General features: G+C 57.4%; 1 protein-coding gene across 1 annotated transcript; it reads right to left on the minus strand.

The window, feature by feature from the left end:
• On the minus strand, window positions 1-11,532 carry FBXO42 (F-box protein 42). The gene is made up of 10 exons (XM_073656138.1): window positions 11,385-11,532; window positions 7,452-7,694; window positions 6,791-6,907; window positions 6,307-6,441; window positions 4,208-4,361; window positions 3,948-4,058; window positions 2,589-2,685; window positions 2,456-2,512; window positions 2,196-2,312; window positions 1-2,102 (listed from the first exon to the last, which is right to left on the minus strand). Exons 2-10 carry the CDS (start codon window positions 7,684-7,686, stop codon window positions 1,050-1,052), a joined length of 2,076 nt encoding a protein of 691 aa, XP_073512239.1. The 5' UTR covers window positions 7,687-7,694; window positions 11,385-11,532; the 3' UTR covers window positions 1-1,049.
• Between the last annotated feature and the right edge of the window lie 4,181 nt (window positions 11,533-15,713).

The raw sequence follows: 15,713 nt of genomic DNA on the forward strand, positions 1-15,713 counted from the left end.
TGAGAATCAGAGAACTTTATTGCGATCCGTCTCCTAAATCAGGGGCAGATACCAAGTGTCAAAAAGACGCCCGTGTCCGGTGCCGCCACCTACACCAGGTGACTGCTCGGCGGAGCAGAGACCAAATGGTGGGGGAGGGGAGGACCATGCAGATTGTATAAAAGAATGCGGCAATAATTTAATGATCGGCTGGAAAGCGCCCTCCCCCCAATGATCGGGCCGTGGACCCCGCAGTATCAGGGGCGATGGCCGCTGCTGCTCCCGTCCACCTCCTCTCTGCACATGGAGGCTGCACGGTGTCTCTGTGACGGTGTTATACTTTAAAGCTTTTGGTCCTGATCGGACGGCGGCGGTGGGAGGGGGGCTGCAGGGACTCGATTTCTAACGTTTTGCTCTTCCCGCCCCGGAGTCGTCACTTTTTTTCCCCATTTCTTACTGATCACTTGCCGGAGTCTCGTCTGACTAATCCACCGCGGGACCCCAAATGTGCCGGGACCCTGCACCGAGAAGCTTCGCCTTTACTGGAATAGAACGAATTGTTTTTCCTCAATGGGACGAAACGAACAAACGATCCGCCATCGCTTGTACAATGCACCGCAGGATACTGGGGGATTAACCCTACGACGCCCAGCGCCTGCAGTACCGAGACCCCCTCCAGGGACGGTGGGTACCGTAGCGTTAGAATCATTCGTGAGTTTCTGAATTAAAGGGGCAGTAGCATTATTACTATTAGGACAGAGGGGTACTGTAGTGTTTAGCACAGAACCCGGACCTCTTCCAGAATACCATAAATACAGAAGGGCCCCGTCGGCCGTAGATTAGGGGCCCGCCGGCCGTAGATTAGGGGCCCATCCCATCATAGATTGGGGCTTTGCACGTGTTGCAGACCATTGCAGAGAGGGGGTCACATCGGGAGGGCGGGGGGCGACGCTCGGGTTATACACTGGTTTGTATCCAGGACTTATAGGACCGTGTTATTATAGGGCACATAATGTAAAAAGGGCTCCAGGAGGGGGAACATCTCCAGGTTGAAGTCTCTGACGTCCATATTATCTCTTGGCTCTTACGAAATACAAGGCGTTGGTTTTGGGGTAATATTTGACGTTCTGTTTTTTGTCCATGAGACCCCCGAAAATAATGAGTTCCCCTCGGCCTTGCACAACTGTGTGCAGACTGGTCTCGGGGGGTCCCATCACGGAGCTGTTGCTGAACACCTTCCATTTTACTCGTCCCCGTTCGCAGGTCCCCTGAATGTCCAAGGCGTACATCTGCATGGGCTTACAGTTCATGCTCTGATATAAGGGCTTCCCCACGTTCAGCGACTGGGGCGGGTGATGACCTAGACGACGGGCGATAGTGGGCAGGGAATGGCCGTCACTCTGGGCCGGGCCAGGCCGTGCTGAGGCGGCCTCTGAGCCACTGCCGGGAGATCCGGGGGAGGTGATGGTAGGAGGGCTGACGGGGTTAGCGCCCCCCTGTGATGAGGAGGGTGAGGAAGTGACCAGGGCGCGGACAGCTTCCAGCCCCCGGCGAAGGGCTCCAGGCGACACGGCTCCAGAAAGCGTGGACGTGATGTGTGGGGGTGAGTGCACTCCATTGGTCTGTTCAGGTGGGTTTCTACTTGTAGGGTCAAGATCTAAATCCCCCCGTTTCCATGTAGAATTGTCTGCACCAAGACATAAATCCTTCTGCTCCGGCAGAGACCCCCAGCGAGGAGGAGGAACGGGGGCTGCCTTGTGTTCACAGCTGTCAGCAGCAGAGGGGGAAATCACTGGCAAGGCGCTGTCCATGGCTGCCGCCGGCGATATGCTGCCCCCATTCAGGACAGGAGACAGACCATCACTCCTGGCGGGGGAGAGGCTGCCTTCTCGGGACCCCCCTCCAGTCTGCCGCGGTGGCCGGGGCCTGAGAGTTCCCCAGCGGCCATTTACACAAGGGGCTTCATCAGGCGCTCGGACCGGGGAGTGTGATCGGTATTCTCTGGTCTCCGGCCCCAGGGCCGGTGGAGTCGCACTGATCGGTGATGGACGGGAATTCAGGCTTGGACTGAGAGGAGCGCGGCCGCTGGGCGCTTGGCTGAACACCACCACACACTGGCCGACCTGCAAGGGATGGAGCAAACACGGTGACCATTCTGTGCCCAGGAGACGTTCAGCGAGCAAAACGTCCTATGGGCAGGAGAGCGCAGCACTTACCCTACAAGCCGGGTGGCACCACAGCTCCGGGGCTCCGTGCTCCTCATTTTCCACTTTCAGCTGCTGCCAGGTCCAGGGGCTCGTGTCCATGTGCAGGAGCCAGGCGTCCTTAAAGAGCTGAAACCGGAAGAGCTCCCGCATCAGCGCCGCAGACATGGGCCGGGGTGTACATCATTCACACGGAGGCCGGGGGGGGGGGGGGGGGGTACATTATTCAAACAAGGGGGGGGGTACAGATGGTACACTGTATTCACGCTCACCGCATTGGGTCCTCCGCAGCCGCCCAGGATCAGGATCGTCTCGATGTCGATGACAATCTGCATTAAGGAAGGACAATCGCATTATTATCCCGCATTACCCAATGTGAGGGAAGGGACGGGACACAGAGCGTACCTGGGACTGTCCTCCGCGGGGGTGCGGGCTGGGACCGGAGGTGTTGGGCTTGGACCACGACCACAGCTCCATGTCGAGCACCCAGACGTCACTGCTCCTGGAAGACGAGCGCATTCATATGCATCTACTTAGGACACGTCTTGGGCCGCGTTCACACTAGTGAAGAGTGTCCGAACACTTTCCATCTGTGTCCTTCATCATCGACTACCCTATTGTGTCCAGTAAAGAAGGACTCTGATGGAAAGGAGAGCGCAGGTTTCCATCACTGGTCGGTCAGGGCCTGGCGTGTACTCACCGACACAGGCTCCATCACTGACGGGACCGGCCACGTGACGAGACTCAGCGCTCTCCTCCAGTGTGAACATGGACTTATCACCTCAGGGGAGTTTGTATTCCCCTCCGATCCGTCCTCTGCCGCGGTTCTTCCGGTGCGTCCTCTCCCTTGGACGGATCGGCCTCGGGTCACATACAATAACAGACCGGTACCGAGCCGCACTGATGGGGCGAGTCAGCGGTAGATGGTACGAGGACCACACATGCAGCAAGCGCCACTGAGACCACCGAGGTCTAGGGGGCAAAGGAGCTAACACATCAGGGTATCCAAATCCGACAGTCTGAAGACAAAGCCGCAGTTGAAAGGTCCTAAAAACGCATGTGCAGGACGCCATGGAGGAAGCCCCATGTGCAGGACGCCATGGAGGAAGCCCCATGTGCAGGACGCCATGGAGGAAGCCCCATGTGCAGGACGCCATGGAGGAAGCCCCATGTGCAGGACGCCATGGAGGAAGCCCCATGTGCAGGACGCCATGGAGGAAGCCCCATGTGCAGGACGCCATGGAGGAAGCCCCATGTGCAGGACGCCATGGAGGAAGCCCCATGTGCAGGACGCCATGGAGGAAGCCCCATGTGCAGGACGCCATGGAGGAAGCCCCATGTGCAGGACGCCATGGAGGAAGCCCCATGTGCAGGACGCCATGGAGGAAGCCCCATGTGCAGGACGCCATGGAGGAAGCCCCATGTGCAGGACGCCATGGAGGAAGCCCCATGTGCATCACCACCTTCCCCGTGGCCCGGTCACATGCGAGGTGCTGGTCCAATCACGGCTGCTTTCTTTGGCACCGCTCCATGCCCGCGGTCTACACTATGAAGACCCCGTCTGGTACAAACATTGTGTGTTCTTCCCATAACACCATTCACCTACAGGCCCATCCTGAGTGTGCGGCCCCTGCGGCACCGCCGGGGGGAGAGGGCTTTCTGTCTGCGCCTGTCGGGTGCCGGATCCCAGTTTTCGCCCCATTTCCTATGCTGTCGGCCGCACTCAGGACATTAGTATTGCAGGTGAATACAAAGTCATCTTACATTTGTCGAGAACCTAGAGATCCCCCGAAGACGATCATCTTGTCACCGATCACACAGGATGAGTGGCCGGCCATCGGCGGGGGGCCGTGGGTGGTCACAATGCAGTTCCACCTGGAAAGACGACATGTGGTTATTACAGAAAAGCCGGGACGACAGACGCCAGCATGAACCTCGCCGGTCGCGTGTCATGACTATCACTAGTGCCGTCCGATGGGGGGGTTATCCTCCCTGGGACCCTGACATGTGGGATCACATCTTACCAGTTCTTAGACGGGGAGTACGTATGGATCTCATCAAAGAAGCGTTCGGGCTGATGTAAGGGGTACGGGCTCGGCCGCGTCCACCCCCCGAAGAGAACCAGCAGCTCCTTGTACACGACCAGTGTGGCCCCGGCCTTGGGGGACGGATAGGAACCTGGGAAACAGACGAGGGGTCAGATCTGTGCGGCCAGCAGTGTGAGGGTTAACACGGCTGGGGTTAACCCCTTCCCCCACAGGCAGGTTTCATTTTTGTACTTTGGCAGTCACCTCATGGGACAAGAGGCAATGGGCACCTAAACAGATTCTCCATTGGGTCTGCAATAAATGCCGCTGTCGGTCGTTACCAGTGGCATTTAAGGGGTTAACAGCAGTGAACGGAGCCAGTAGCGGTCGCAGTCGGCCCCGGAGCCCGCGGCACACACCTGCACCAGACATCGCATGTCCTGTCAGTAATGGGTTAATGGAGACGGTGAGACATCTGGGCCAGCCTCGCTGCGGCATTATTTCTGCACGCAGGTGCGGTACAACGCTCCCGTACGGTATAAATATAGGCGCCCCTCCCCCAGACAGGAATCCAGTTCTGATGCCAGAGACTGGTGGGAAAAACTCCTGCCAAGTTCCCGAGGGATCCCGGGCAGAGAAGGGTGAAGGGTAAAGGGTCAGATCTACAGACACCCAGAAGACTGGGGGGCCCACGGGGGTCACGGCCCAGCCGGGTGTGCGGGAATGACGGAGTCAGCAGAGCCGGTGTGAGAGCCGACAGCACCACCGACGGCTGTGGGAAGCGTGGCACAGCGATGCCGACGGGCGCTGAGCGCTCACAGGGTCGTCGCCCCATGGCAGATTTCACCCCAGAGCCTGAGAGCCACTGCTATAACTGAAGGTCTGACCCTTCAAACGGCTGTGACGCAATAAACTCTGCTCCACCAGTCAATCACCGGCCGAGTCTTTACAGGGAAGCCTGAAGCCGTCAGATCCTGGACGTCCGTCCCATGTTGGGCGCACGGAGCGGAGTCAGGAAGGGTCTCTACAAGGTTGTGTGTGATCCGAATGTGGAAGTGACCCCCAAACATCTCCAGCCGGACCTGCACCCCGCGCCCTCACAGCGTCGGCAGAGAAGAGGCCGGATCTTCAGGAAATGGGGGGTTTTTTTTGGCCATTTCACTGCACTTGGATTTTTACCCCGCTTTCAGTACAATATTTGGTAAAGTGAATGGTGACACCAGCCCAGCCACGAACAAGCCCCAATGCGGGTATGTGGATGGGAAAATACAAAACATATCGTCCCCAGGACGAAGCAGAGGAGAGAAAAAAAAAGAAAACACAAGAACTAAAATTATCTGTTAGGAAGGGGTTAACGACGCCAGTATCACAAGTATCACAGCACCAAGGTGCGGAAAAAGCGCCTGAACAAAGGCAACGAAACCTACACATCGTCTTCAAGGGAAATCCGCCATCGCCTGGCCTCAACAACAGATGCCCCCCCACCCCACCTGGGCACAAGTTACGACAGCTTCTGGGCAGCTTGCCAGAGACAATGAGCTAATGCCTGCTGGCCCGATGCGGCCAGCTGAGCAGGGTGGGACCGGGCCAGCTGAGCAGGGTGGGACCGGGCCAGCTGAGCAGGGTGGGACCGGGCCAGCTGAGCAGGGTGGGACCGGGCCAGCTGAGCAGGGTGGGACCGGGCCAGCTGAGCAGGGTGGGACCGGGCCAGCTGAGCAGGGTGGGACCGGGCCAGCTGAGCAGGGTGGAACTGTGCGTGGCCTCTCTCGTGGGATAATGCTCCGCAGCGTATTCTCAGAGAGCGCTGGGAATCATGTTGCTGTATGGGAAGGGTTAATACTGAAATCTCATCTCCGACTGTAAATCATCCGGATCCCAGAGACGGGGGAGCATCCGGAGATGTGTACGAGGCCATGTCCTATCATCCACAGATCCCCCCCCATTACTCAGAGTGATGGGGCACAGGACCGTGCGGATGTCAAACCTCGGTGTTTTGCCTCCATCCCCGCAGCATTAATAGACGAACACAACGAGATGTCTACAGCATCTACATCTCCGGCTCCCATAGAAAGACCCCCAGAACAGGCGGCACCCACCTGATGCCAGAGGACGGATCCATTCTTTGCTGTTCAGGTCCAGTCGCCACAAGTCATTGAAGGCGGCGTTACAGCTGCTCTGCGTGCAGCCGCCGAACACGTACATGGACTGGTTGGAGTCGTAGTAACAAGCACCTGGGGGAAAAGCCTCATAAGTGCAAGCAGCAAAGTGTGAACTGCGGCAGCAACGACGCCCGGACATTCATCTACAGCAAAACTCCCATCATCCAGTGCGGAGGCCGAGCAGAGGACCCCCGACTAATAATCTGTAACAGCCGGCAATGACAGCAGTGGATGGTACATATCACCCGGGGGTCCAGAGACCCTCACTGCTGGCAGTGCTCATATGGGCTGATCACTGGCCAGATTGCTGGGGTACAGAAAGGTCCCTTTAAGACCAGGCTCCTCCGCACCCCAGTGATGTGTTGTTAACCCCCGCAGCCCTGCACTGTCTCCTGCCGTCAGTCATCTGTGCTGTACTCACTGTGCGAGAAGCGCTGGGTTATTGGGGTCCCGGGGTACGGGTATGTGCGGCTCTCCCACTGGATATTTCCATCATGAACGGCCTTAATGAATCCATGGTAACACTGGTGAGCGACTCCTGGAGGCAGAGGAAGGAAATTTATATTATATTATATTATTCACACACACGTATATACGCCGACATGCACCAGCATAACCCTCAGGACCGATACAGACGGCCCGTGCCCAGCGATGGACCCCCGCGGCCCCTCCATTACAGGCCGCGGTCTGGGGAGACCCAGGAGAATATAAGACGCTGTCGTCTCTGGACGTCGAGCAGAAATGTTCTTATCAATTACTATAAATGGTGAAGAGACCGAGCAGAAGCCGAGAAGCAATCAGGGGAGACGCTGCCAGAACACAGACAGTTCAGGACGTTTAGGGTGTGTAGACTTTTGCATCATGTCCTTGTATTGTGCCTGTCTGTGATCCGTTTCTCCAGCGTCTGTGCAGAGCTATGCCTCATCACGGTAACAGACCGCACAAGCCCAGCGTGGACCCCTCCCGGGGGTCTACCCGTATATGTGGCATGCACAGACCGCCTGATGTGGACAGGACCCCCACGGTACGAGCTCAGGACATGGCGGCTGCAGTGCGGGGGGGGGCAAGAAGCTGCGTCTTACCCTTGATGAGCCGGTACCACTGCTTACACACCAGCGCCGCCGTCTTGTGCTCCTGATACGGAGAGAGGAAGGACAGGATGTACTCCAGGACCTCCTCCGGCAGCTCGCACATGGAGCGCCGGTGCTTGGCCCCCCCAGATGCGGCCTCCTCGTCCTGCTCCATGGTCCCCTCCACTGCCTCCTCTCCATCTATGGCCATGAACGCGTCATCTTCACTCTCCGAGGAGCCGGCCATGGCACGTCCTGCAAGAGAGCAGACGTCAGAGGGTTAATGGGAGGGGGGGGGACAAATAAAGCTGCAGCTCAGACAAGTCCGGGGGTCTCTGGACACATCCGCAAGAGCAGACGAGGTGCAGACCGGAGCACGATAACACGATAACCACAGCGCAAAAACACAGAAATCAGAGGAAAGCAGGTCAAAACCGTCGCAGATCCGAATCAGATTCATACGAGACCCCAGAATCGGTCACCAAAGGCCCATTACTACCTGGGGGGTACGATACCGAGCAGCAAAAACACAACGCCATCTAACCACGGAGAGACGGAGGACGCCCCACAGACAGACGGCCGCCAACGCCCCACAGAGAGGATGCCGTCACCCTCCGATCACCCCCACCATTCACTAATATTAATGGCAGACGGCACAACCCGCCTGGGCACCTCAACTACAGTCATGAGAAAGAAACCAGAGCTGCACTGGATCCATAGTGGAACCACAGGTACCAGCATGCCTGCAGCTCCACGCCTGGACCTTCCCAGCAGAGCAGATTGGACTCCACCCAGCACAATAGATTGTCAGCTCCGGGACCAGCCGCTCAGTCGCCTCCATGTCAGACACATCAGCCCCAAACACGGCGCTGCCCAAAGCCTGAGGCCTCTGCGGCTGTGCTATCACCACAGGACTCACAGGACTGAGGAGGGCAAGAATGGGAGGCCTGAAGCCCCCTGTGTATGGAGCGGTAGAGACCACCACCCCTGCAGAGAGTGGAGCAGAGGTTGCACATGCTCACTGCCGCTCCAATCACCAAGGGGGCCCCTGCTTGTCATGCACTTTCGGGTCCCAGCAAGTCACTGATCATCTATACCAAAGCTGTGATGTTTGTGGGACATCCCCTTTAAGGGAAGCCGTGGCTAACACACGCACAACAGAGCCAATATCCCATGATGCTCTGCAAGACATGGAGGTCATCTCTCTACAGGACGCAGAGAGGGTCACATCCAGAACAGCGGCCGTGTCTGATGTAAAGAGGCTCAAACCCACGGGACACTGACATAACAGAAGTGAAGCCGTTCAGCTGCGGACGATCACCTGAGTGTGGTGAAGTCACTGTACAGCTGCAGACAATCAACGGCGTGAAAGGAGGCTGAGCGTCAGGACAAAGAGAGGATGGTAATTAGCCCCAACATTCACAGACAGACGCTCGAAGAGAGGGGCACAAACAAAGCCCCCCAGAGTCCAGACATAGTGACGTGGACCCCTCAATATCCCTGCAACACAGAACCAGGGGATTTGATAGAACAATACAGAGGGCCGCTGCCTCCGTCGTCAGTAGCCGGTGACCACCACTGGCCTGGGGTAGCCACAGACACAGACTACATCAAGAGCCCCACAATCTACACTGAACAATATAAACACAACACACTTGTTTTCCCCCCATTTTTCATGAGTTGAACTCACAGATCTCAGACTTTTTCTCTCTATTATTCACAAATATGTATAATTCTGCGTTAGTGAGATCTTCTCCTCTGCGGAGATCCGTCCTCCTCGCAGAGCGACCTCTCCAGAGCTGATCACACACGATTACTGCACAGGTGCCTCGTATTGGTGGCATTGTGACTGCACAGATAGTGACAGATCCGGAGGCCATTGTTGTGCGATTCATCCACGACCATCGCCCCACACTGCAGCAGGATAAGGCACGGCGGCGCGCTCTCCGGACGGGTCACCACTGATCCAACCTCCGGATCAGTGACTACGACTGCGTGTTCAGGCTCCTGCCAATATCCAGCAGCTTCTCAGCCATTGAAGAGGAGCAACAATCACCAACCTGATCAGCTCTATGGGAAGGAGCGGTGCTGCACTGCGAGAGGCAAATGGGGGCAGACACGGACTCTCCGGACCCCCAGTACTGTAACCCTGCACATTGTAGAGCGGCTTCTTATTGTGGCCGCCTGAGACCCCTGTGTGTGATCAGCATCTGCCGGACTGTGAGGAGGAGAAGATCTCACTAACACAGATCTAGACACGGGATCGATCTCTGAGAGGAGAAGCCCGTATGTGTCCAGCGGGGGGTCTCAGATCAGGCAGCTCAGGAAAAATGGGAGAAAAATAATAATGTTGTGTTTATATTTTTGTTCAGTGTGTACTGATGGGGGGCAGAAACAAACAGGGCGCCCCAAAATAGAGGGCTCACGACACCCCATACAGCACAGAACATGGATGAGGGCAGGGTGGACTATAACGCCCCAGGAGTAGAGGGAGCGCAGACAGCCCACTCCGCTCCCCCCCCCCGCCCTACATGCCGCGGGGAGCCCGGCCCGCACCCCCCCATATACGCCACGGGGCGCACGACCCACTCCCCCTCCCCTACACGCTATGGGGCGCCCAGCCCACTCCCCCCCCCCATATACACCGTGGGGCGCACGACCCACTCCCCCTCCCCTACACGCTATGGGGCGCCCGGCCCACTCCCCCCCCCCACCCCCTACACGCTATGGGGCGCCCGGCCCACTCCCCCCCCCACACATACGCTGTGGGGAGCACAGACCGCTCCCCACCCCCATATACACCGTGGGGCGCACGACCCACTCCCCCTACCCTACATGCAATGGGGCGCCCGGCCCATTCCCCCCCCCCCATACGCTGTGGGGAGCACAGACCGCTCCCCACCCCCATATACACCGCGGGGCGCACGACCCACTCCCCCTACCCTACACGCTATGGGGCGCCCAGCCCACTCCCCCCCCCCCCCCCCACACACATACGCTGTGGGGAGCACAGACCGCTCCCCACCCCCATATACGCCGTGGGGCGCACGACCCACTCCCCCTACCCTACATGCTATGGGGCGCCCGGCCCATTCCCCCCCCCACATACGCTGTGGGGAGCACAGACCGCTCCCCACCCCCATATACACCGCAGGGCGCACGACCCACTCCCCCTACCCTACACGCTATGGGGCGCCCGGCCCACTCCCCCCCCCCCCCACATACGCTGTGGGGAGCACAGACCGCTCCCCACCCCCATATACGCCGCGGGGCGCACGACCCACTCCCCCTACCCTACACGCTATGGGGCGCCCGGCCCACTTCCCCCCCCCCCACATACGCTGTGGGGAGCACAGACCGCTCCCCACCCCCATATACGCCGCGGGGCGCACGACCCACTCCCCCCTACCCTACATGCTATGGGGCGCCCGGCCCACTCCCCCCCCCCCCCCCACCCACATACGCTGTGGGGAGCACAGACCGCTCCCCACCCCCATATACGCCGCGGGGCGCACGACCCACTCCCCCTACCCTACATGCTATGGGGCGCCCAGCCCACTCCCCCCCCCCCCCCCACATACGCTGTGGGGAGCACAGACCGCTCCCCACCCCCACAACACGCCGTGGGGCGCCCAGCCCGCTCCCCCCCATATACACTGAGGCTCCCCCGTCTCTATGGAGATGACTGATTATGGGGGATTGCGCTGTTACTATGGAGATTCCAGTATAACAAGAATAAGAAGGTAACAACAATAACAACCAGAGGCTGAAACCAGAGACAACAGCGCGGGCAGCAAAGACATCTGACACCTGCAGCAGAGCTGACAATCCCTGGTCTGCAGCAGTGATGAGGAGCCAGCAGTGAGGCGACACCCGGAGCAGAGGGTGAGACAGCAGCGGCAATGAGGCCGCTCCGGAGCCGCCATGACAGCACCCAGCTCTCACCCGGCGAGGCCGCTCTCTCACACGGTGCGGCCGCTTCTCCCCGGTCACGGAGCCGCCATCTTCACAAGCAGCGACAGAAGAGGAAGGGCCCGAGCTGCCGGGAGCGCGCACGTATACGACAACGATCACACGCACGTAAAACGTGCACAGCACAAGCCAGACGCCATGACGAGAAGGTCATTCTCCTAGTGCGCAGGCGCAGTACAACCATCGTGACCGAGACGCCATATTGGGAAGGGAAAAGAGACTGAAGCAGTCACAAGAAAAACCGCATACAGTGCCCCCATAATAACAGCCACAGTGCCCCCATAATAACAGCCACAGTGCCCCCATAATAACAGCCACAGTGCCTCCATAATAACAGCCACAGTGCCCCCATAATAACAGCCACAGTGACCCCATAATAACAGCCACAGTGACCCCATAATAACAGCCACAGTGCCCCCATAATAACAGCCACAGTGACCCCATAATAACAGCCACAGTGACCCCATAATAACAGCCACAGTGCCTCCATAATAACAGCCACAGTGCCCCCATAATAACAGCCACAGTGACCCCATAATAACAGCCACAGTGACCCCATAATAACAGCCACAGTGCCCCCATAGTAACAGCCACAGTGCCTCCATAATAACAGCCACAGTGCCTCCATAATAACAGCCACAGTGCCCCCATAATAACAGCCACAGTGACCCCATAATAACAGCCACAGTGCCCCCATAATAACAGCCACAGTGCCCCCATAATAACTGCCACAGTGCCTCCATAATAACAGCCACAGTGCCCCCATAATAACAGCCACAGTGCCCCCATAATAACAGCCACAGTGCCCCCATAACAACTGCCACAGTGTACCCATAATAACAGCCACAGTGCCCCCATAATAACAGCCACAGTGCCCCCATAATAACAGCCACAGTGACCCCATAATAACAGCCACAGTGACCCCATAATAACAGCCACAGTGCCCCCATAGTAACAGCCACAGTGCCTCCATAATAACAGCCACAGTGCCTCCATAATAACAGCCACAGTGCCCCCATAATAACAGCCACAGTGACCCCATAATAACAGCCACAGTGCCCCCATAATAACAGCCACAGTGCCCCCATAATAACTGCCACAGTGCCTCCATAATAACAGCCACAGTGCCCCCATAATAACAGCCACAGTGCCCCCATAATAACAGCCACAGTGCCCCCATAACAACTGCCACAGTGTACCCATAATAACAGCCACAGTGCCCCCATAATAACAGCCACAGTGCCTCCATAATAACAGCCACATTGCCCCCATAATAACAGCCACAGTGCCCTCGTAATAACAGCCACAGTGCCCCCATAATAACAGCCACATTGCCCCCATAATAACAGCCACAGTGCCCCCATAATAACAGCCACAGTGCCTCCATAATAACTGCCACAGTGCCCCCATAATAACAGCCACAGTGCCCCCATAATAACAGCCACAGTGCCCCCATAATAACAGCCACAGTGCCTCCATAATAACAGCCACAGTGCCCCCATAATAACAGCCACAGTGCCTCCATAATAACAGCCACAGTGCCTCCATAATAACAGCCACAGTGCCCCCATAATAACAGTGACATCCACAGTGCCCCCATAATAACAGTGACATCCACAGTGCCCCCATAATAACAGTGATATCCACATTGCCCCCATAATAACAGCCACAGTGCCCCCATAATAACATCCACAGTGCCCCCATAATAACAGTGATATCCACAGTGCCCCCATAATAACAGCCACAGTGCCCCCATAACAACAGTGATATCCACAGTGCCCCCATGTATGTACTTTGGGTGGGCTATAATTGGGGCTCGGCTGCTATCACTCCCCTATCATACAGGCTGACAATGAGCTGATCGCACAGCCGCACTGTGTCACAGACTGGCGCACACCCAGCTTTCCCCGGCACCGATACTTCTCCTCTTGCACTCTGGCACACCCAGCTTTCCCCGGCACCGATACTCCTCCTCTTGCACTCCGGCACACTCAGCTTTCCTCGGCACCGATACTCCTCCTCTTGCACTCTGGCACACCCAGCTTTCCCCGGCACCGATACTCCTCCTCCTGCACCCCGGCACACCCAGCTTTCCCCGGCACCGATACTCCTCCTCTTGCACTCCGGCACACTCAGCTTTCCTCGGCACCGATACTCCTCCTCTTGCACTCTGGCACACCCAGCTTTCCCCGGCACCGATACTCCTCCTCTTGCACTCCGGCACACCCAGCTTTCCCCGGCACCGATACTCCTCCTCTTGCACTCCGGCACACCCAGCTTTCCTCGGCACCGATACTCCTCCTCTTGCACTCTGGCACACCCAGCTTTCCCCGGCACCGATACTCCTCCTCCTGCACCCCGGCACACCCAGCTTTCCTCGGCACCGATACTCCTCCTCTTGCACTCTGGCACACCCAGCTTTCCCCGGCACCGATACTCCTCCTCTTGCACTCTGGCACACCCAGCTTTCCCCGGCACCGATACTCCTCCTCTTGCACTCTGGCACACTCGGCTTTCCCCGGCACCGATACTCCTCCTCTTGCACTCTGGCACACCCATCTTTCCCCAGCACCGATACTCCTCCTCTTGCACTCCGGCACACTCAGCTTTCCTCGGCACCGATACTCCTCCTCTTGCACTCTGGCACACCCAGCTTTCCCCGGCACCGATACTCCTCCTCCTGCACCCCGGCACACCCAGCTTTCCTCGGCACCGATACTCCTCCTCTTGCACTCTGGCACACCCAGCTTTCCCGGGCACCGATACTCCTCCTCTTGCACTCTGGCACACCCAGCTTTCCCCGGCACCGATACTCCTCCTCTTGCACTCTGGCACACTCGGCTTTCCCCGGCACCGATACTCCTCCTCTTGCACTCTGGCACACCCATCTTTCCCCAGCACCGATACTCCTCCTCTTGCACTCCGGCACACTCAGCTTTCCTCGGCACCGATACTCCTCCTCTTGCACTCTGGCACACCCAGCTTTCCCCGGCACCGATACTCCTCCTCTTGCACTCCGGCACACCCAGCTTTCCCCGACACCAATACTCCTACTCTTGCACTTCGGCACACCCAGCTTTCCTCGGCACCGATACTCCTCCTCTTGCACTCCGGCACACTCAGCTTTCCCTGACACCAATACTCCTACTCTTGCACTCCGACACACCCAGCTTTCCTCGGCACCGATACTTCTCCTCTTGCACTCCGGCACACCCAGCTTTCCCCGACACCAATACTCCTATTCTTGCACTCCGGCACACCCAGCTTTCCCCGGCACCGATACTCCTCCTCTTGCACTCCGGCACACCCAGTGTCACGCAAGGTGAGGGAAAGACTAAGTGCACAATGATGGGAAGAGGGGAAGGGAGCCCATCAACTAAGGAAAGGGGGAGTGGAGACCCCTAGGCAGATCTAATATCACCATGTCTATCCTATCATCCCTATATAGGTTCCACACCTATCGCTTGGCCCTAGATAGAGAGGGGGAGGGGTGAACAGAAGTCAAGCCCCACTACAAACTAAAGACAACAAGGTAAACAAACAAAGGGGATACACTTTGCTTCAGCAGACACCAGAGAGAAAACGCCAACTGTCCTCAAAGGGCACCAAAGAAGAAACTAGCCGACTGCTAGTGCTCCAAGCCTGCGCAGAGATACATAGAACTATCACCGGCCACTCAGGAGAAACTGAGAGTTTTTAACTACCAAGCAAGGGTGTGTCAATCAGCAGCAGAAGGTGGAGGTCGCTGCTGGGTCCTAAAATAAGAAGGATATAATTATACTACAGAGCTGAGAGGATCAAGAAGGTGTCTGCAATGCCAAGCGCAGTGACCTTCTACAGCCGGATCCAGAGCGACTGTCTGTCACACCTGACGCACCCGTGACAGTACCACCCCCCCTCCTCTAGGGGTGGCCTCCGGACACTCAGGACCAGGTTTCTCAGGATAAGAGGTGTGGAACGAACTAACCAGCCTGGGAGTGTTCACCTCTGATGCTGAAACCCACATCCTCTCCTCTGGACCATAACCCTTCCAGTGCACCAAGTAATGTAGAGAACGACGCTGAAGACTAGAAGCCACAATCCTCGAAATCTGAAACTCCAGATTACCATCAACCATGATGAGGGGTGGCAGCAGGGGAGAGGACTCAAGAGCTTCTACATATTTCTTGAGCAGAGACCTGTGAAAAACATTGTGGACCTTAAGGGCCTGAGGAAGCTCAAGAAGAAATGCTGCTATACCGAGGAGAGCAGCGAAGCAAACCGTTCCTCCTCAGGAACTCCTGAAGCTCCTATCCCACTAAA

Source organism: Phyllobates terribilis, unplaced genomic scaffold, assembly GCF_046119375.1.
Source record: "Phyllobates terribilis strain yellow unplaced genomic scaffold, ASM4611937v1 Scaffold_12__6_contigs__length_324123572, whole genome shotgun sequence".
NCBI lineage: Eukaryota > Metazoa > Chordata > Amphibia > Anura > Dendrobatidae > Phyllobates > Phyllobates terribilis.

Bases quoted from the DNA above. Each gene is read 5' to 3' on its own strand.
- FBXO42 (XM_073656138.1), bottom strand. From the start codon at position 7,686: ATGGCCGGCTCCTCGGAGAGTGAAGATGACGCGTTCATGGCCATAGAT. The intron at 4,362-6,306 runs GTGGGTGCCGCC...TCTGTTTCCCAG, and splicing joins GATCCGTCCTCTGGCATCAG to GTTCCTATCCGTCCCCCAAG. The intron at 4,059-4,207 runs GTAAGATGTGAT...TCGTCTTTCCAG, and splicing joins TACTCCCCGTCTAAGAACTG to GTGGAACTGCATTGTGACCA.